Source organism: Abrus precatorius, unplaced genomic scaffold (genome assembly GCF_003935025.1).
Source record: "Abrus precatorius isolate BTA unplaced genomic scaffold, Abrus_2018 Scaffold11, whole genome shotgun sequence".
NCBI lineage: Eukaryota > Viridiplantae > Streptophyta > Magnoliopsida > Fabales > Fabaceae > Abrus > Abrus precatorius.
The window spans coordinates 5,743,583-5,764,195 of NW_020874303.1; the positions used below are offsets into that span (position 1 = coordinate 5,743,583).

General features: G+C 32.9%; 3 protein-coding genes across 6 annotated transcripts; 1 reads left to right on the forward strand and 2 right to left on the reverse strand.

The window, feature by feature from the left end:
• Positions 1-252: 252 nt before the first annotated feature.
• LOC113854579 (protein VTE6, chloroplastic) lies at positions 253-5,953 on the forward strand. Its single transcript, XM_027485658.1, has 5 exons — positions 253-771; positions 1,375-1,628; positions 2,153-2,276; positions 4,815-4,919; positions 5,395-5,953. The coding sequence occupies exons 1-5, from the start codon at positions 304-306 to the stop codon at positions 5,485-5,487; spliced, it is 1,044 nt and encodes a 347-aa protein (XP_027341459.1). The 5' UTR covers positions 253-303; the 3' UTR covers positions 5,488-5,953.
• Positions 5,954-10,127: 4,174 nt separating this feature from the next.
• LOC113854443 (B-box zinc finger protein 22) lies at positions 10,128-14,841 on the reverse strand. Of its 3 annotated transcripts, XR_003502762.1 has the most exons (4): positions 14,399-14,676; positions 11,933-12,358; positions 10,692-11,027; positions 10,327-10,612 (listed from the first exon to the last, which is right to left on the reverse strand). XR_003502762.1 is itself a non-coding variant. In XM_027485416.1 (3 exons), exons 1-3 carry the CDS (start codon positions 14,579-14,581, stop codon positions 10,752-10,754), a joined length of 885 nt encoding a protein of 294 aa, XP_027341217.1. In that variant the 5' UTR covers positions 14,582-14,841; the 3' UTR covers positions 10,128-10,751. The 3 variants fall into 3 exon arrangements, 2 of the variants coding, with proteins under 2 accessions (XP_027341217.1, XP_027341218.1); XM_027485416.1 differs by having other exon boundaries at positions 10,128-11,027; positions 14,399-14,841; XM_027485417.1 differs by having other exon boundaries at positions 10,278-11,027; positions 11,933-12,308; positions 14,399-14,786.
• A 1,923-nt stretch (positions 14,842-16,764) lies between these two features.
• On the reverse strand, positions 16,765-20,266 carry LOC113855388 (NADH kinase). Of its 2 annotated transcripts, none has more exons than XM_027487015.1 (5): positions 20,114-20,266; positions 19,082-19,327; positions 18,853-18,933; positions 17,344-17,495; positions 16,765-17,218 (listed from the first exon to the last, which is right to left on the reverse strand). In XM_027487015.1, exons 1-5 carry the CDS (start codon positions 20,192-20,194, stop codon positions 16,840-16,842), a joined length of 939 nt encoding a protein of 312 aa, XP_027342816.1. In that variant the 5' UTR covers positions 20,195-20,266; the 3' UTR covers positions 16,765-16,839. The 2 variants fall into 2 exon arrangements, with proteins under 2 accessions (XP_027342816.1, XP_027342815.1); XM_027487014.1 differs by having other exon boundaries at positions 19,846-20,229.
• Positions 20,267-20,613: the final 347 nt, after the last annotated feature.

Sequence of the window (20,613 nt, forward strand, 5' to 3'; positions counted from 1 at the left end):
ATTCAATCCACGAACACTTCTATCATATTATTATTATTATTATGTCTATCAAACGAGTTTTTATTTATTTATTTTTTATATTAAACATATTGTATACTATTGACTTTCTAAAGCGTTTTAAAACATAAATATATGTGTATCTTCTTTTTTTTTGGTAAATTCGATATTTAGAAACAGCTATTATTAACAGAAACGATAAAAGTTTTATTATCAACATAGAATTATTTTTGAAAATGCAACACTGCTCCCATTGATTTTAGGGACCCAAAAAGAGCTTGAGTAACACTAACACGCAACAAGCCCATGGAGTCAGCGAGATGGAGTAGTCTTCTCTCCCTTTCTCATTCTCCTTCGCATTCACGCACTCCCTCCCTTTACAAATTTATGGCCTTTTCAACTCTTCACACCTTCACACCCCCTTCTCTTTCTTTTTCTTCTTCTTCTCTCCATTTCTTCCCCTTCCAACCCACACCCTCTTCTCTCTCTTCAAAACCGACCACTGCAATCTTCAACCCTCGCCTTCCTCGCAACATGCACGCCACGCACAGTCTCCGAGACGCCGTAGGAGGAGCAATGGCCCTCGTCCAATCATCACCCGCCACGTGGCAATCCGCTCTGCTCAGCAACGTGTTGATCTTCCTGTTGGGTTCTCCCATTTTGGTCACTGGTTTGTCTCTCTCTGGTATCGTTGCCGCTTTTCTGCTCGGAACACTCACTTGGCGTGCTTTTGGTTCTTCTGGGTTCCTCCTTGTTGCCACTTACTTCATCATTGTATTGTAACCTCAATTTTCAGTCTTCCTTTTCTCTTTTTGGTTAGCTCTTAAGTTGTATTTTGATTTTCGAAAGTGGTTTTTTTTAGTGCAAAACTAGTTTTTTCGTGGAGTTATGTGAAATTTGGGAAATGGGAGTGGCGATTTGCTTATATTTTTTAGTTTCTGGGATTGGGGACTTGTGGTCCCTGAAAGGTGACAAATTTTGAGATCAAATTTGGTTATTCATGGAGTAAGGAGAAGTTCTAAAAAATGGTGTGTGGGATTCTCGTTGCTTTTGTTTCTGGGGTTGGGACGTATTTGTTTTTAGAAGTGATGAATTTTACCAGTTTCATTATTACAAGTGAGAATTACTTTTTTATTTTATATTATCTTATTTGGAAGTCATTAATTTTGAAAGAAAATTTGGTTTTTTCTTATAATTCTGTGCAATTCTGAAAATGGTCTTGGAGATATCTCTTGAACTCGTTTCTGGGAAAAGTGAACAGTTTTTAGGGCAGGATCGGTTATTCATGGTGTTCTATGCAATTCTGAAAATGGGTGTGAGGATTTTTCTTGTTTTTGCTTTTGGGGTTGTTTGGAGTTGATTTGTTTGGGATGTCAGGGTACGGCTGCAACAAAGGTGAAAATGGCACAGAAAGTGGCCCAAGGGGTTGCTGAGAAAAGAAGAGGAAGAAGGGGTCCAGGCAGTGTTATTGGATCCAGTGCTGCTGGTTGTGTTTGTGCTTTCCTCACTATTTTTGGTGTTGGGGGAGAGACATTTTCTCAGCTTTGGAGACTTGGGTTTGTTGCCAGTTTCTGTACCAAGTTGAGTGACACAGTCTCAAGTGAGATAGGGAAGGCATATGGAAAAACAACGTGAGTCACCTCTGGTGTGGATATTGGTTGTGTTAACTTATGTTATTATCAACATCTATTTATGAAATTGATTTTTATTTTTTTTTATTTGTTAGCTCTTCTAGCTCCCCCTTCCTCCTAATATAAGATCCGTACACTGAACTAATGGAAGCCTATGAAGAAATCGTGATTCTGTATTGATGCAGAAATTTTTTAGACTGTTCTATGATTTCTATCGATAAAATTTCCTGCTGGAAACTAAAAGATACCCCTCCATTTGTGGCAGTGCATGGATTATGGGAAATATGTATTGCTTGCCAGTGTAAATTCAACACATAAGAACCTTGGTTAATATATTTGCTTGTTGTACATTTTATTTGATTGTCAATGCTAATTTCAATCTGAATTTATTGAAATAGTTTCTAATAAATTGTGAACTTTGATAAATTAACTTAAGATCTATGTTCTTTCGAAAACTTTTTATATTTTCAGCTTATATTTTCTTGCAAAATTTCAGTACCAAAGTTCTTCCGCCATAATTCCAGGTACCTAGTTACAACACTCAAGGTAGTTCCAAGAGGCACAGAAGGAGCAGTTAGTGTTGAAGGAACCTTGGCTGGAATTTTAGCTTCCATCGTTCTTGCATTTGTTGGTTTTCTCATTGGTGAGGTACTTCACTAATTTCTGACTCCCTAAATGTCTCTGATGAGGATGGGTGGGAAGTACAAAGGGTTGGCACAGCCGCACAGGTGCCAGAGGATGTAAGAATTTGTTAATGTTTGTGTGTTTGGGTTTGTTTATTTTGATATTTTTTTTCTTTTTTGCAGTTTTCTAAGAGAGCTGTAAACAAAATATAGCCATTTCCTCCGAAATAATTCCAATCAAACATGCTAGTTTAGATATAATTCTCCAATTAATAAACGCTATTGAGAAAAACCAATATGCTTCAAGACTTGTTACTAGAATCATTATGTTTCAGTTTCAGACTTTAATATTTCTCATTTCCTTTACCGCCCAAACAGCTTTTGAAATAGGGTTAAAATATTGAGTTCATCCCTTGAAATTAAATATTAAAATTAATTGAATGATCTGTGTTCAAATGGCAGAGAAGTAGTTAGTTTGTGATCTAGAGATAGGTTAGTTGTTTATTTCTTAGAAATGCTGAAATAATTCTGAATATTGACACTGAAATTAAAATGATGACATAAGAGATGGAGATGGCTTAGTTTCAGTCACACATTCAGTTGGCAATGGCAGCTTATTTTTTGGGAAGTCTATACCCTAGCTTTGCTTCTTTCTTTTTTTTTCCTGTATGTTTTTTTACTGTTAGTGCTTCTAAAATACTACTTTTGAATTGTGCTTATAATTTGCTTCAAGATAGACAGTAGACTCCTCATCCCCTCCTCTCAAGGATCTATGACTTGTGAAACCTACAGTATAATTATTTTTGGCATTTTACTATGTAATGTCAGTATAAGACTAAGTGCTGATTTTTTCAGTTGTGGTGGAGTTGGATTTTGGGTGAGATTAAGTGCAACCTATTCAGGACCAGTTGAGGTAGAGTTAGGGTTTTGTGTGAGATTAAGTGCTGAATTTTACAAGACTAATAATGGTGACATTAGGGATTTTTGTGGTGGGTGTGCATCTCTATGGGAGTCGATTTGTGTTTGTATGAGCCATGAGGTTGGCTGTGCACTCATTTGTTGAGAGAATACTTTGGAAATGTTTAATCCTGACTTGAGAATTATTTAGCATTTGATTAATGAGAGAAAGAGAAAAGAAATTATATGTGCACACATATTTGGAGTTTAATTTTATTACAATAATTTGAAATTTTTCCACCCATTTTTGCTTACTTGTGCATATCATGATCTTTTATTTTTTTTAAATTATTCTTTAATCTATTAGATTAAACTTTTTTATGTGTGTATAATAATTATATTAAATAATACTTTCATGGTTCAACCGATTCCATTGGCTAGACTTTTATCCCAGATATATTACTTATATTTACTTCAATTTGAATTACTTGACTAATGATTTAACTTTAATGTGCTGTCAAAGTCTATTAATAGATTTTCTGGTTGAACCATATCAGAACCCCAACGTGAGTGACAGCATAACATATAGCTGCTTGGGGCCTTTGTGAGAAAGTGGTTTTATTATTAATTTAAAGTGGGTGACAGGTTTTGCACGTACAGATCAGTTTTCTGCTTATTGAACAACAAAGTATGTATACAGATCTTGCCAAATCACTTAGCTGGAACATACAGTTTCTATAAGCATCTTAATGAATGCAGAAATTATATGTTATAGATATACTAAGGTTCCTTAGGGATGTTCTGTGAAACAATATATGTTGCACAACTAAGCATAAGAGCTGAGGTGCTCCTAGTACATTTCCAATCTAGAATCCAAAATCATGTGATGTTTTACTAATTCCTTTTTCATAGCTTTGAACTCATGAGATAGGATTCGTATGACATAACATAAGGTGTAGTTAAGCTACTAGATCTTAAGCTGATTCCTCAGCAACAATTAACTGTTGTAGATATGCTATGAAATTGGAAAAATAATGCTAGGTATGATTTTGTAGAGGAGAAAATGATAAACTATCGGACAAGGTAATTTGGACATGGGCAAATAAGGTCAGCAGAGACACTGTTATTGAGAGTGGATTGCCAGGGTTTTAGACTTGTGAAAAGGGTAGAGGGAGACAAAATCTTTGAAGGAAATTACTAAAATGAATCTTATAGTAAATAATATCTCTAAAGTTTTAGTTTTTGACCGAGTCCACTGATGTATGATCTATTTAGTTGAACGCAGCTTTTGTTGCTGTGTGCAACTAAATATCATGGATCCTACAAGTTCAAGGAACATAGCTTGACTTTAATATTCCTAATCCACAAATTAAGAATGCTGGCCGGTAGGTCCCATAAAATGCTGAAAGTCAATGATGAAGTATGAAATATCTGTGTGCATTTAGTTGTTTTTGGATAGTGTTCCCTCTTTTTGGATTATGAAACCTATCAAAGAATGACTCCCTTCTGCTACTGTTTTTCCTTCCTCGTCCCCTTAAATCCCTTTAATGAAGTCAGTGAAGAAGAATCCCTAGTTCCCTACACATGTAGTTGTTGCTTTGTGGTCAGTTGCTTAAGAGTTTTTTAACTTAATGTGTGCTAATGACTTTTTTTTTTTGTTAAACAGGTTAGTTCACATGAAGCAATTATATGTGTACTAGCTTCCCAGATTGCTAATCTTGGTGAGAGCATAATTGGTGCTGCACTTCAAGAGAAGGAAGGATTTAAATGGGTAGGTTCACGAAAAAAAGGGATATTTCATTTTTTTGAAACTATGTCAAAAATATGTTTAATCTTGCCTATTAAAGTTGTATACTTGGGTTTAATGTGTTTTTTAACTTTTTAAAGTTTAATAGACAGGATTCAAAGATCAAGTTCTTAAATGCCAATTTGCCCTTGCCCATAAAAATCAAATATTAGTCCAAATTCAAAATAATTTATGATACTTGGCAAATTTGAACAGTATGGTCGAGCTTGCCTACTTTGTTAAGTAGCATACGTGATACCAATCTATACGAGTTACTGTATGGTTTTATTATGTGCAAACCAAACTTTTGGATGAATCTTTTCTTGTCTGTGACTTGCTCAAAGCTGGATTACTTTTTTGTCAAGCATGTCAAGATTTGGTTCACCAGCATAGTCTGTATATCTGGTAGCAGCACTTACTTTTGCACTAGTTATTTACGATTATTTTATGTTTTTTGCAGCTTAATAATGATGCTGTCAATATCATCAACATATCAATGGGGAGTATCATAGCAGTCTTAATGCAGCAAGCACTCCAGATCTGGCATTCCTAAATTTGCCACATGATTTTCAAGGAGCTCAATCATCTGACATATTGGCCATCTTCATAAGGGTTTATCTAGAACACTGGTGGTATTGAGCATTGAATCTGTATTGATAACAAAATTATTCGTTTATTTGCCGTTGAAAATCGACTTTTGGATATTATACTCCTGAACGTTCAAGTGCCTTATGTGAAGCAGCCTCTCCTGCCACAAGCCTATAGCCGTGATTCATCTACAAGTTACTGTGGATGGAAGCCCGTCTCTCTGATCGTACTCAAGCATGTAGGTTGTTACAAAGTTTAATAGGAGTGGCAATTGAAACAACAAAACTCAATACCTGTAGCCATAAAACTCAATAACCTGTAGCAATGATTCAAGTTCCTTGTATCAAAAGCAGTGGTTCTTTCAAAATGTAGATTTGATTTTCCTGTTCTTCTTGTCAAGAAATTAAATAGTTTCTCCAACCAATTTCTATCTATCATTGTGCTTTTATTTGCCTTGAATTACTGGCAGCTGGAAGGGTAAGATGGGTCATCTAATTTTTCTTGCCATTGATCCATATTTTTTAATGCATGCGCTCACTGAAGAGCATCTGAAATGTAGGCCTTTAAAGTTGAAGAGTTAAGTTAGACTTCCATAATTGGATAGTTAATTTGAGAGATTGACTCTACTTATCAATGGCTAAGATGCATCACATTGCATTCTTAACTCTTTTAAGTCTCTTTTCAATGCTGAGTTACCAATTACATGTGATTTACATCGCCTCCATTTCAATGAAATTTTGTACTTGGAATATGAAATTCTTCTCTTGAATTTTGGGAGGGCAAAACTTAGATATTGTTGGTTATATTTTTCAACAAAAATTGATATTTCATGAGTGTCTGTTTTCATTTTAGTAACTAAAAATCGGTAGCGATTAATGTGATTATTGAAACGAAGATTTTGACCAACGAATATAAGTTTTTTCTTTTGGAAAAAACAAAACAAATATTGAATTCAGTTGCCTCTTATTAACTTACCTCTCTCCAGCAGCCCTTCGCATCGAACCACTATTGGCAGTCATAATGAACTTCTCGAGACAGTTGTTTGCAAGCCCTATTAATTGTGTTTACAAACTTTTGAATTATCTTGGTTTCATGAAATTAATTTTGATTAAAAATGATTTTGAATTAAAGATATTTATAGTTCAGAACTATGATTTTTAACTTCAACGTGAATATATTTCACAAAATTCTATTTGTCACCATTAAAGTATACAAAATTAATATTTTGATATTTTAAAATAATTTGTTTTGATTCTGTCTTTTTTTTTTAATCTCCTTTTGTTTTATTTTTATTTTTATCAATTGTAATAGTTTTTTTATTGAGTAAATACTCATTATACTTCTTTAAACAATAAGTGTCAATTAATTATTTTAGTTTTTAACTTTACAAAAATCTTATTTTAATTCTTGACTTTACAAAATGGTATTCATTTTTAATATAAAATGACAAAAATAAAATTAGAAAAAAACTAAAATGAGTGATTTTAAAAAATATTAAGAATTAATGTGGTTTTTTTTTTTTTGTTAAAATAAGGCAAAACTAAAAACAAATTACTAAAACAAGGCATTTATAAAACATTTTTCTGTAAGATATTTTTTGTCACATTATTTTAAGTGTTGGTCTTTAAAGGGCTAACACTTATTTTCTTTTTAATAATAAATAAAGTTGATAAAATCTTTAGTTGCATCGGCCTGATCACATGCAACATTTTCAGTTAACATGGATATGAATTAATAAGGGTATGAACTAATTAAAGAGAAATTGAATGATCAATGATTAATTATCCTATAAACTCTTTCACTCTCAACAATGTGTTTCTTATCAACCAATCCAGGAAGGAATCAACTATAACCATAAACATAACCAGTTGAAGTCATATCTTTAAAGAGGACAAGGGTATTGACATAAGGAGACAAGGGTATAATTTTTTGATTTTTTGAATTGTTGTTCTTGTCTTTTATGTAATTTTTTTATTACTCATATTCTTTTTCGTTCCTCTTTTGCAGTTACTTTGCTCATCTCGCTTTATTGTTAAGATTGTACAATTCTCACACTCAAAATTGAAACTTTGATTTAAATCATTTTCAACAACAGGAAACATTATCCTCCTTTGTCAAAATCGCAAAAAAGACAAGAAAGATGATTCAAAAAATTAAAGAATTCTACCTTATCCCTCTTGTGTCAAACTACTATTTGTTCTTTCAAAGACAACTTCAAGTGGATATGGTTGGCTCCTTCTTATATATGTTACTGAAAGAATATGTTGTTAAGAGTGAAAAGAATTTATAAAGTAATTAATTATCGATCATTCAATTCATCTTCAATTAATTTGTACCTATTGACTGAAAATGTTACTTGTAACTCTAACCAAAGGTTTTATCAACTTTAATTTGTTTAATAAAAAAAAAAACAAGTGTTAGTTTATAAAAACTAATACTTAAAATGATGTGAAAAAAATATTTTTTAAAAAATTTATAAATACTTTATTTTAGTAATTTATTTTTAATTTTACTTTATTTTGATAAAAAAAAACATAAATTAGTTAAAAAAAAATTATTACTAACGTGAATTAAATTACTTGATATTCTCACTTTTTGCAATCTAACCTTAATTAGTCAACTTGATTCATTAGAGTTTTATTTAGAGTACTAAAATGATGAATTACCTTAAACTATAATATTTTTTATTAATAAAAAACGTGTTTTTATTTTTAAATAATTTCTATATCATATAAATTTTCTTTAAAATAAGAAATTATAGTTTTTAATGCTTCTCCTATTCTATCATTGCTGCTTTTACATGACTGAATATACTAAAAATTAGAATGATTGATAAGCATATATATTAAAAATTAAAATAATATTTCTTTAGTTTAAGAAATATTTAATGAATTTGAAATAGTAGAAAGTAAAATGATTGATTAATTATATATATTAAATTTAAAATAATATTTTAATGAATTCTAAAAGTACTATTTTTTAATCATTGTACAATGAAAATCGTTTATCTCGAATCTGCTTACATAAAAAGTCAAAATCTTTTCGCAGCAATCAAAAAAGTTGTATCCGTACAAAAATATTCTTTCCTTATGCTAAGATCTTTTTATAGAATTTGGCTATTGTTTGATACGGCCTTCGCTCAACTCTTCTAATTCTATTATCTGAACCAAAGTACAATTTTCACACACAAGATAAGGGATTAAAAATGTTATTTAAATAATTTTTAAAGATAAACTTTAGTTCTCTTTCCTTTTATAAGTATGCTTTTTAAATAAATAATAAAAATGATAGATAATATCACTATAATAGTAATTTTCAGTGGATCGAAATTACATCCATCGTCATTGGCTTTGTTTTTCACGAACAATTCTTTTATGGTTATGGTCAAGATTTTAGCACGACCATGAAAATTTATAAAGATTTTATGATTTCGACCTCTCACTTTCGAATTTGGATCCTTCAACATTCCCAATACAATTTGCAATACTGCATCACGGCTCTTTATTTTATTTTTTTTCCCAATTTTAATTCCTGTTAAGTTTTTATGAAGCGAAAAAGGCCATGCAATTCAATATGCTAACAAATGAGATTCAAGGCACAACAGGTGACGTTTGCATGATTCAATAGTTAAATTTATGGCCCGCACATGTGGAATGTGACCACAGATGCCAAGAACAGTGTTTGTTTTGGTGTTTCATTCTCAATCACTCGATATATGAATAAGAAAATATGGGGAAAAAATGTTGTTTATATATGGTTTCAAATATAAGTTATACTGTAAAGGATTTTTTGAGTATCAAGGTTTGTCTGACGAAGATTTTTTAGGTAAAATAACGTTATCATATTAATGGCGTCGCTCTTTTATTCCAAGGAATATCGCTCTTGTAGGTCCTGCGGAGTGAGATTCACCACTGCCCATTCAGTTTTAGGTCTATGAAAATGATCGCATTGAAAAGGAACATATTTCAATGCATTTTCAGTTTTGTTTTCTGTGCGAGGGAAATTTTAATTCAAGTAACAAAGGAAACAAATATGAAATCCTAGTTGGTGCAATTTAATATATATATATATATATATTCTTAATTTCCTTCTCTTAAAAAGTATTTAAATTACATTATCCCCTCTTCTAAATATTATATTATCATTTCTTGAAATCTGAATTCATGTAACTATTTTAATGAGAATGGATTTAAATATTTTTTTTTCTCTCATTGTAATTCTAAACATCGTTGACAGCTAGTTTGAACCTTTGTTATTTATTTGGTGGTTTAGAAAGATAAGATAAAATATTTAAATAAAACTTCAAAGTGAATAGTATGTTTAAAATTTTATTTCATCGTCAAAGATTGTAAAATTAATAGGCACAATTTGACCATAACCCTTAATTTTATGAGACGATTCATCAAGGTGTTCAAAATTATCTGCCAGTGATACCTAGTTGGTGCATGTTTATTTAAGTTCATTTTTAAAAAATATATAGTTCTTAAAATTGTATTCTCCACTCTTAAAAAAATATATATATGTTCATAATTTATCCTTCCCACTACCAAGGTTCAATCAGAAATCAAAAGAAATAGAAAGATGTTAGCATTATCATTCAAATTAATAATCAAGTAGCTAACAGACATGGCATCACTTTCCATAAATGATGAGTCGTAAGCTCCAATTTAACTTAACCATGTGTCTTTCTCAAACTTATCAATGACTAAGAATAGAATAATTAAGACTGATACAAAGCACACACCCCATGTATAGCACCAAAGTCACCAAGATTATATTATGACCTTTTCTCTTACATGCACATTTTTAGCAAGGTAAACTCTAAATTATCACAATTAACTTTTCAGGAAAGATTCTTTTGTTTTTGTTGAATCATTCAAGCAATCCTTCTATGGCATAAAAATTACACAACTCAACCAATATTGAATCAGATCTCTATGATAAACAAATAGATGCATCTACACAGGATTCTAGAGAGGAAAAGAGTATACTATAGGACCAAACTTTGTTGTAAAAGCCTTTTACACTCCCATTATTTGTTGCTGCTTCCCTTAGCAAATTTCCAATGAGATGCACTCCCCAAGAAGAAACTGAGATAGCCAAAGTAACAGAACTATGTAGCCAATCAAATAAAGCCTAACTGCAAGAGGAGAGCACTTAGCATCATACCAGAAAACAAATAAAACCAATGTCTCTTAAGTTATTAAGGAAGGGATATGAGTAAGGAAATTAAAGATGCCTCCGGCGTCTTAAAAAATTGCTACTATTCTGAGGTTGTTGCATTTGAGAAAAGCATATGTCAGGAACAAACAGAACACTATCAGATAAACGTTGAGGGTCTTTTGGCCAGTATAATCCAGAGGCTGTAGGTGGAGAAGGGATCATCTGAGGAACTGTCCATGACGAATCCGGAACGCAATCCAAGTGGTCATCATCCTCCTCCATTTCCTCTTCGCTTGATCTTAAAACAGGAGAATCAGAATCCCCAAGTTTACCACTGTCAGCCTGCACATACTCATCAGGTGAAAAAGAAAATTACAGAACCATACAACCATAGAGATATAACATACAGATGCAAATATAACATATACCTATTTTAATATTCAAACTATGTACATGGTGAACAAATGAACAACTGGTAATGTGAAAATAATCAATTGAAAAAGAATTAAGATGCTAGCAAAAGGGTCTTGGTAATTGGAATGTTGAAAAACATGTGTGTTTGATGTGTCTATCAAGTAAATTATGTATGATAATTCCTTGCCCTCATGTAATATGAATATGGTTGCTTGATCATGGATCACCTTTGAGGATAGCCATTCCATAGTGCCACTGCAATAGCTCATTGTCACCTTTAAGATGTTGGTTAAAGTCTATTAATTTTTATAGCTTGCAATATTTAGTTCAGAAAGGAATTATGTTCCAAAGTGAAAGCCAACTGAACTGAGCATTGCACTTATAGAAGGTCAAGCTTTCCAAAGTTAAAATGTGAATAAAGGAAAGACAACAACAAAACACAAGCACTTCAATCAACCAAACTGTCAAATTCTGCTGTTTGAAATCTACTCAATACAACACCTTTTCTAACCACAAACGGGCACCCTATATATGAAACCTATACTATATTCACCACTATTTTAGTCATGTGACCAATATTTTAACAGCACAAGTACCCTCAGAAGACAGGATCAGCCCTGTCACAGTTCCTTCACCCTGTGTAAATGCGTTTGTGAGGAGAGAGTGAGAGTGAGAGAAAGGGGGTACTACTGTACAGTTAAGTAATCTATGATGAAAGATGAATCTGAACTCTGGAATACTGACCCAATAATTAAAAAAAAAAAATGTCATTAAAAGATAGAAAATAGGGGATGCCGAGCTATAAGGGTATTTTTCAACAACTATGAACCTACCCTTGATGATCCTCCCATGTAATTATAATTCTGACTGAACTCATTGAGGCCAATAAATTCATCAATCGTCCACTGTGAGATGTTTCCAGCTGTAGAACCACCGCCATAAGACACCTTAGCTGGTGGAAACTCCCCAACTAGTCCAGCATCAAAGGGTAATACTTCATTGTAATCTGATGGCTGGGGCATTGTGGAAACCTTTCTCGAGACAGATGACGACTTGGTATCAGAAATTTTCTCCCCAGAATCTGACTTCAAAGAAGTTGAGGAAGCACCAGGCTCTGTAGCTTCAAGGCCTACTCTTACACCAGTGAGAAGAAACCTCTGATGACCTGAGACATAAGTATTTGCAGTGTGTATTGCCAAATCACATTTTCTGCAGAGTAAAGCCCGATCCTCTAGACAGAAGAAATAGCCAAGTGCCTCCTGTAAAGAGTAGCAGACTCTACCATCATCACAAGCTGATCCCAAATGACAAACAGTTTGAACCCGTTTGAATTTAACCAGGACAAATATTAAGAAGGTTCCGATTCAACAGAAACACTGACAATGGATTCAGTAAAATAAAGATATTGCAGACATAATGTAAAAGTAAAAGCCAAAGATTTGCTACTTCCTGAGAAGATAAGCAACTAGTTTTCATGACTGAATGTAAGTACCAGAAACTACCATACTTAAGGGAATGAATTCAATGAAGAATATAGGAAGAAAAAAATTAATAATGAACATCTCATGCACCTTCCACTTGCTAACTTGTTTTGAAGGCAGGAAGTAGATTCTGGTCTCCCCCTTCCCAAAACCCAAAGTACAAAACAAGCACATATTCAAAGAAGGGGGAAGGAGGGTGAGGAATATATCCATGAAGCACAGATGTGAGAATGAACATGTCAAGAATATTGGATTTAGTACACAAGAAATATGATTAGAGTAGACACATGAATGGAAAGCATTGTTTACAACTAGTTATCAATAGTAGAACAGAAATTTTCACTGTTGCTAACACTAAATATCTATCATGAATTTAGGTTCAGTTCCAAGCATGTATGATATGTTTTAAAGATGCCCCATCATCATATTAATATTACATAGATAGGAAGCATAGGACAGAAATACCACCAATAAGCTTAATCTTGGAATTTATGGATGCAAGGACAAAGCTGAGATTGATAAAAAGGAATTTAACATATAAAGCTTTAAACAGGAAATAATATGTACTACTCAATAGCTAAAAATCTATGGTTGGAAGTCACTCAAGAGTTCCTAGTTATGCCCCGCCCTTAAATTTTTAATTTTTTTTTTCTTTCAAGTATTTGAGGTTTGATATTAAATGATAGATTCAAGTGTTCAAGTGATTTCAGGCATGATGAGTACGAGTGATGTAAGAGTAATGACTAATGACAAGGTGACAATGGGAGACTTAAAATTATCCAAAATAAAATAACACGAGGCTTTTCAAGATGAAGATGATATAATTATTGAAATCCAAAGCTTTAAAACCTGTATGGTTTGAGAAAATGTTTTTTAATCTCCATTTCTTATTCTCACTATCACTAATAATTACAAAATTATAGTCGTTTCACCATTTCCTATACATATATTTGAGAACAAAAAGTATAGAGAAAATAATGTAGCATTTTTGTATTTATTAGTGAAAGCAAGAAATGAAAACTAACATTTTTGCAAACCAAATAGACCTTTGAGACCTTAAAGAAACAACAGTTCGTCTAACGTGTGTCCAAGGAAGGAGCACACAATAAGAGCCTATAAATAGTAATTTTTTTATTGAAAATCACAAGATTTCCATGCATTATTAACATTGCTATAATTTTCAATAAAACTAACTATTTACTAATTTCTTAACATGAGACCATGGGAAAATATTAGAAAAACCAAATAAAAAAAAAGGAATGCTCCTTCTATAACGATAAAAACAGAATTTATTGCATCATCAAAGGAAAAAAAAACAAATTTATTGTAAATCCTCAAAATGTAAAGCATCAATAAAAAAGAGAAACTCATTTTTGAGACTATCTTTCACCAAAACTTAAGTTATATCCATTGTGCATGTTCTCCAACAAAATTAGTGGACACCATTTACAATCCATTCAATCAAACTTGAGAAAATTTACCCCATTAACAAAACCTGAAAGGATACATTTTTCACTAAACGTCACAAACTTAAAAACCCTATAGCAGCAGATCATATCATTGTTTGCAATCCCATCAGACACTAATAAAGAATAAACCTAATCATCAGCAAAAAGTTCTTACAATCCAAAACAAGTACTTCCATAAAAATCTTAACAGTATCTAATACAGTAATACATTCATTTAATCATACCCAATACTCTCTTTCCCATGGATTAATCACAGCTAATAGATTCCATAGAATAAAATAATCACCCTTCACCACAATCCCATCAAACCAAAACAAAGTAAAAACCACAAAAGCAACATAAAAAATACCTGACAAATGTCACATTTGGGCATATGAGAGGAAGAGGTAGAAAGAGGAACTCTCTGGTGCTTGCTAGCAAGCTTGTTAGCAGCATGAACCTTCTCATCACATTCCCAACACAAAGCTGCCTCATCAGCACAGCACAGAACCTTAGCCTCCGAAGCTTCACATACGTTGCACTGAATCTTCATCCTTTCTATCACAAGCGCAATTCTAGTTTCTCTTCCCCCACACCAAAGTTCCTTCCTTTCCCTAAAAAATCACCTCTTTCCACTTTAAAGTTTCAAACTTTACCCTCCAATCTAATGAAAATAATACAATTCAAAGAACCCCACTTGAAATTGGGAATAGAGAGAAAGAATAGAAGAGGTTTGAGGAACAAAGAAGCAGAGGAACAGGGTTTAAGAAGTGCGGAGAAGAAAGAAAGAAAATGAAGGATATTTTTTGAGGCCACGAAGTTCATGTACACGTGGCAGAAAACGGGTAGTGTCGTGGCATAGGAGACCGCCTTTGCTGGCTTCGGTCATGCTACTGTAAGAAATATAAATCTTAAAAAGAACAAAAATCTAGGATGTCTTTTATTTTTTTACACTTTCTGAAGTTCCTTTTCTGAAATTTTTGGCTGAAATTTTTTGGATAATAAAAATCTTACTTTTTTTCCCTATATGAGAACATTTTATCTTTATATTTTTGTTGATTTGCTGAGAATACATTTCCACTAATTTTGAAAAATGTTTTCAATTGTGTGAACAAAATGAGAAAGTACTGGGTTGTGTTATGCCGCGTTGTCCCCTAAGAAAATGGAATGGGGTTTTGGAGAATTTGAAAAGGGTGAGTTGAGGCCCCATGGTTTAGGCAAAGGAAAAGGGGAGACGAAAATTGAGTTTTGGCTTGAGTGGGATATTTTGCAGCACAAGATGCGATACACCATTGTTTTAGGCAAAAGGGAGGGAAAAAAATTATAGTTCAAAACTTGGATCTCAATGCGTGGAATGGATTGGAGCAGAAAAGGGATATTTTATTATATTGATATGAAAAATCAATGTTTCGATAGTTAAATCAAACTAAAGTTATTTTATAACACAAAAAGAAAAGATAGTTTAATCAAATGTTTCTTTAAAAAGCTTAGTATTATTTACCCTTTAATTTAATTCATCACAAATTATTTTATTATAAAATTATGTGTAGCGAAAATTGAATAGAGAGAAAAAGAAAAGAGAAAGATAAGAAAAGAAAAAGGATAAAAGGGAATAAAAACTTCTTTTGGGCCTGGTCTAATCAAGTTTAAACTAGGCCTGAAAATTGCCTAAAGCAGTGTCTAATCTTGAACTGGGGCATAGGCCCATTTATCGCTGCGGAGTGGGCTTCTTCTACTCTAATTACAGGTCCACAGACCAGAGTGTGTAGGCTCGTTTTCTCGGTTCCATTTTAACATCCGTTTTGCCATTTGAATGTTGCCAATCAATGTAATAGATTGGAAATAATTAATACATTTGCTTTACTACAATTGTGATCAGTTTAGAACGTGAATGAGTGAATAATAATTGGCAGAGCAGTCATTTCATTTGAGGTATAAGATTTTATGTAAAACTTTGGAGAAACTCCGTAGGGATCGGTCTCATCGTTAACTGTATTACCAAAAAAGGTTCAAATAGAGACATTGCAATTGAATTATGATGGATTCCTAAAATGTATAGACTCTCAGATTAATTCTTATCATTGAATAGTCGGACATTTTAGTCATTAAAAAAATAATCTATTACACTTAAACTTTATAAAATATCATTCATTTTAGTCTTTTTCTTAAATATAAAACAATAGTAAAAAATAAAGTAAAGAACTAAAATCAACTTTTTACAAAGTTGGGATTAACGTGGGATCCTCAAAATTTCAAAAATGCGAATGCTCAACCTATACAATCCAGCTTGAATATTAATTCAAGACTTTACTTCACACACATAAGCAAATCATTAAAAAAGGGTTCGCTTTTCAGTGGTAGGGCATTGGCATATTTTCTCGTGTGTATCGATTGCAAGAGCACGTTCAAAATGCCTTTTTTTTACTTCAAGAAAAGGGGTATAACAAAAAACCATTGACCCCTCCAAGGAATCGTATACAAACTGTCCTACGAGTGGCTAAAACAAGAGAAGAAATGCATTATTTACAGAAAAATGTCCTGGCTATCTAATCCCAGTTCCTACTTATGAAAATACTACCCTGTCTAGCATATGAGTAAGTCAATGAGATGTACATCAGCAGCTTTATCCCCCTCAATTTTAAAATCAATTCGGCTTCATACTTAGGGGCTGGATTTTTATTTGTAGCTCAACCTCTATGCTGGAATGAGACATTGGAAGCTTAAAGCCATGTCAGCTCATGCAGCCTAAATCTTTCATTGGATATGCTAATCCTCCTACAAATTCTGCATATTATCATGTTGCTATATAATTTACCTTAGTTTTTCAACCAATAACAACTGATGTGGCAAGAAAACTTTCAGAATTGGTGCTTTGGAAGATATCTCAATGATATCCCCATCTTGGATGGTATATTTGACATGAGAACCATCAACATATATCACACCCTTTTTACAAGTCCATGTCGTGTCCATTGTCTGCTCATGTTTAATCAACCCATGCATAAAGTCTGACAATGCCCCAGGTGAAATAGGCTCCCTTACCATGTACTGGAGATCCTGAGATAAAATGGGCATTGGAAATCCACCTGCAGAATGCATTGCAGCTGTTGAACCTGCAGCTGTTGAAACTCTAAGACCACTTGATCTGCAGTTAACTAGAGGGGAACATGGCTGATCACCCTTTGTGATTCTGCAAAAATACATGCTTAAATGCTTAATTCGCTTCTTTACAGAGAATTAATGCTCTGAGATGATGAAAATAAGGAAGAAATACATGAATCAAAGAGTTTCAATTTCTCATAGGGAAGTTTTTACCTGAAGGAGAACGTAGAAAGTGAAGCAGGACAAGGATGTGCAATTAAGATATCATTGAGAGCAAATTTTGACATGTGTAATGCATTAACAGATATCATGATCCTTGTTAACTCTGAAGGAACAATTTGACCTTCAAGTATACCATCTAAAACCTGAAAATGAATTTAAAAAATAGATAGAAAAAGTATTAATACTGGAAGCAGCTAGCCAGCTACAAAGATCATGTTTACAGTTGTTCAAGGTTCAATGAAAAGGGTGTAATGATGGAGATGAACATCAAAAGAATGAAAAGGCTAAACAATAACAATCACTAGATGGAGTTCATATGTGGGCCTTTGTAGCTGGCATTGAACCTTTATTTGGCTCAAAAACTTGATTTTGGATGAATTAAATAAAATCAAAAAATGGTTCTCCACTGCCAGTTAACTGAGCATCCAACTTTTTAGGTTGAATGGACCTAAAAGTTGACCAGTTCACTAGTGCCAGTCTGGTCCAGCCCAGTCCAGCTTTCATAGCAAAGAACAACCCCAAAAACATGTTTATCAATGAAGTTGCTAGGGATTATCAGATGTACTCATAAGTATGCAGTGAAAAGTTTATCTTGTTTACAATTAGATAGGGAAGAATGCCACAAAATACAAAAGTAAAAGCCACTTCTAATTCCTAAATAATAATATACAAGTAACAAATTTTATCTATTTTTTTATTTTTTACACTTTGTCCCAGTTTCACAATTCAAATTGCTAATATAAGAAAGGGAATGTTCCTCATAGAGTTCATATGACAAGGGAAATTCCCATTATTTGCAGATATGTACCAAGAGCATGAACTGTTTCACTAGAATTTAGAAATGAGCATTTAATGCCAAAGATTTGTCCAAAATTTGAACAATTTACATAAAAATAGAGTAACATATCAAGTATCAACAAGTGAATTTTAATTTCAAGAAATATCAAATTGTTTAGTGCATATTAGAAATTTATGAGCTTTAATTTTTGGAATAGATTCCCCCTCAAAAGATATTACCACTTGTGATGCAGGCTTGCAGTCATCAACTTATGGACTAGATTCTTATTAAATTGTAAATTTGTTAACAAAATTGAAACCAGCATCAAAGTTTTCTGTTTTCTTCTTTTAATCAGACAGCATATAAGTTGAGTGGCCAAAAAAGTATTTAAAAGGACAGAAATGGGTATTGATGCACATATGTAAGCCTTTTTCATCACATACAATTTGATTAGATGTACATTCTAAACCTCAAAGCATTCCTATCTTATTCCATGCTAAACTGGCCTTCACAGGTAAGTCACGGCACAATAATTAAATTGGTTTCACTGGAGTAATTACTGGTGCACCATTAGTGTCATCAAATTTGAACATTACAAGTTATTGCATATTCAAACTTTCATTCCACAACATGCTAGCTGCTATACCTTCAAGGCATAGAAAAGATGAAAAAAATGACTACTGCTGAAGTTCCATCTACATGTAAAGAATAGATAATCTTACTTGTTCAAAGTTTTCGACAGTTGCAGCACAAAGTTGGCCGGTGCTTCTGGTAGCATCAAACTCACTGTTCAACTGTTCCACCTATCATAAATGAAATGAGACCAAAATTTTACCATTTACCAGGTCAGGTTTGTTTTTTACTGGCATATGCCAAAAGATTATCAAATAAAATGACTAATCTCTGGAGTCAATGTTTTAACACTAAAACCAAAACTACATGTATATAAACCTCATCAATCTGAGTAGGGTCAGAATTCAGTCCAAGAACAGGAATTTTGTCATCCATAAAATGGCTAGCCTGCAGAAGAGTTCCATCACCACCAACTGTAACAACTAGATCCACATCATTGATGGGCTGAAACAAGTTGTTACGTCGCACAGCTTTCCATTCAACTGACTTTTTCTGCAGAATTGCTTGACAAAAGTTTATGGCATCATTGTGCACTTTATGCCTACTCTCCAAAAACTGTAAGATCTGCAATTTTCCCAACAGAATTCAAATTTCAAAATACACTAGAAAAAACTACAACTATGCCTAATAACCACATATAATGTAAGCCAAAAATCCTGCAAGGAAGCATCCCTTATTAAGTAAGATATTATGTAAGGGTCAAATTCCAGGGCACTTCCACAAGAACCATAGCATAAAATTCAGCTCACTCATCCTTTATGTATGTATATATATAGCATACCGAGTGAGAGCATAACAGGTAAGAGGAGTTAATTTTATCTGTGATTGTACGTTGCTCAGTCAAGACAGCTCCTCTAACAAGAGCATGCTCTCATCGAACATGATTCTCACTCACGCACGTGTGCACATGCACACACGAAGAGTTATTTTCATGATTTAGTTCATTTGAAATGAATTACAGCCCCATTTTAGCTTACTAACATAAACAAGCACCTAAGCATTGAGCATTTAACTAAAACTTTTCTAGGCTGAGATGAAAGTGGGAAAGAGGGAAATGACAATGTAGCTTGAAAGATACATACAAATGTTTGATCATTGTGACTTCCCACCTTGCCCGTTTTAGATTCCAACCAAGGACAGCCAAACAAACCCCACCACATTGACATTTTGTCAAGCAAGAAGTATGCACATGGGAACCGAGGTCTTCTAGAAGAAGACTCAGTAACACAAACAAAACCATCGCAAGAAGTGGATAACAAAGCATGTCAAAGAGAATATGAAAAGAAAAGGAAACAAACAAACATGGTGGATGCAACCAATATTAAGATTTGGGAAGAAGCCATCGAATACCTGAGGCTGAGGGTGGGTGTGGGAAGCTTGTGAAGATACGCTTAAAGGTTTTAGCAGCAGTAACAGTCTCTTCATCACCATTTCCTTTTACCTCTCTCAACTCTCCTAAAACTGTTTGCAACTAGCAATCCCAATAGCACAAAGTAAAGCACGCTCTTTGTGCTTGCTCGTAACAGAGTAAAATTTGAATATAGTCCATGAAATTCGTACTTATATTTCTTAAATTTAAAATTTTAGAATTAAGAATCATGTTAGTTCTTATTTTTAAAAAATATTAAAATTAAATAATAAAATAATAATTTATCACGTTCAACTAAGTATGACAATATATACAAACATTGTTTTAGAATATTTTAAAAATAAATTATTTTCATCTTTAAAATATGTATTATTCTTTAAATTAATTTTTTAAATTTAAAATTTAAGTTATTGAAATTAATAATTATCAATTACATTAGAGTAAAAAAAACATTAAAATTAAATAATAGATTAATTATATA

Bases quoted from the DNA above. Each gene is read 5' to 3' on its own strand.
- LOC113855388 (XM_027487014.1), bottom strand. From the start codon at position 19,929: ATGTCAATGTGGTGGGGTTTGTTTGGCTGTCCTTGGTTGGAATCTAAA. The intron at 19,328-19,845 runs GTATGTATCTTT...GGAAAATTGCAG, and splicing joins GTCACAATGATCAAACATTT to ATCTTACAGTTTTTGGAGAG. The intron at 17,496-18,852 runs GTAAGATTATCT...ATTCATTTTCAG, and splicing joins CTGTCGAAAACTTTGAACAA to GTTTTAGATGGTATACTTGA.
- LOC113854579 (XM_027485658.1), top strand. From the start codon at position 304: ATGGAGTCAGCGAGATGGAGTAGTCTTCTCTCCCTTTCTCATTCTCCT. The intron at 2,277-4,814 runs GTACTTCACTAA...TTTGTTAAACAG, and splicing joins TTGGTTTTCTCATTGGTGAG to GTTAGTTCACATGAAGCAAT. The intron at 4,920-5,394 runs GTAGGTTCACGA...TGTTTTTTGCAG, and splicing joins AGAAGGAAGGATTTAAATGG to CTTAATAATGATGCTGTCAA.
- LOC113854443 (XM_027485416.1), bottom strand. From the start codon at position 14,581: ATGAAGATTCAGTGCAACGTATGTGAAGCTTCGGAGGCTAAGGTTCTG. The intron at 12,359-14,398 runs GTATTTTTTATG...TACTCTTTACAG, and splicing joins CCAAATGTGACATTTGTCAG to GAGGCACTTGGCTATTTCTT. The intron at 11,028-11,932 runs GTAGGTTCATAG...GAGTATGTGCAG, and splicing joins ACATGGGAGGATCATCAAGG to GCTGACAGTGGTAAACTTGG.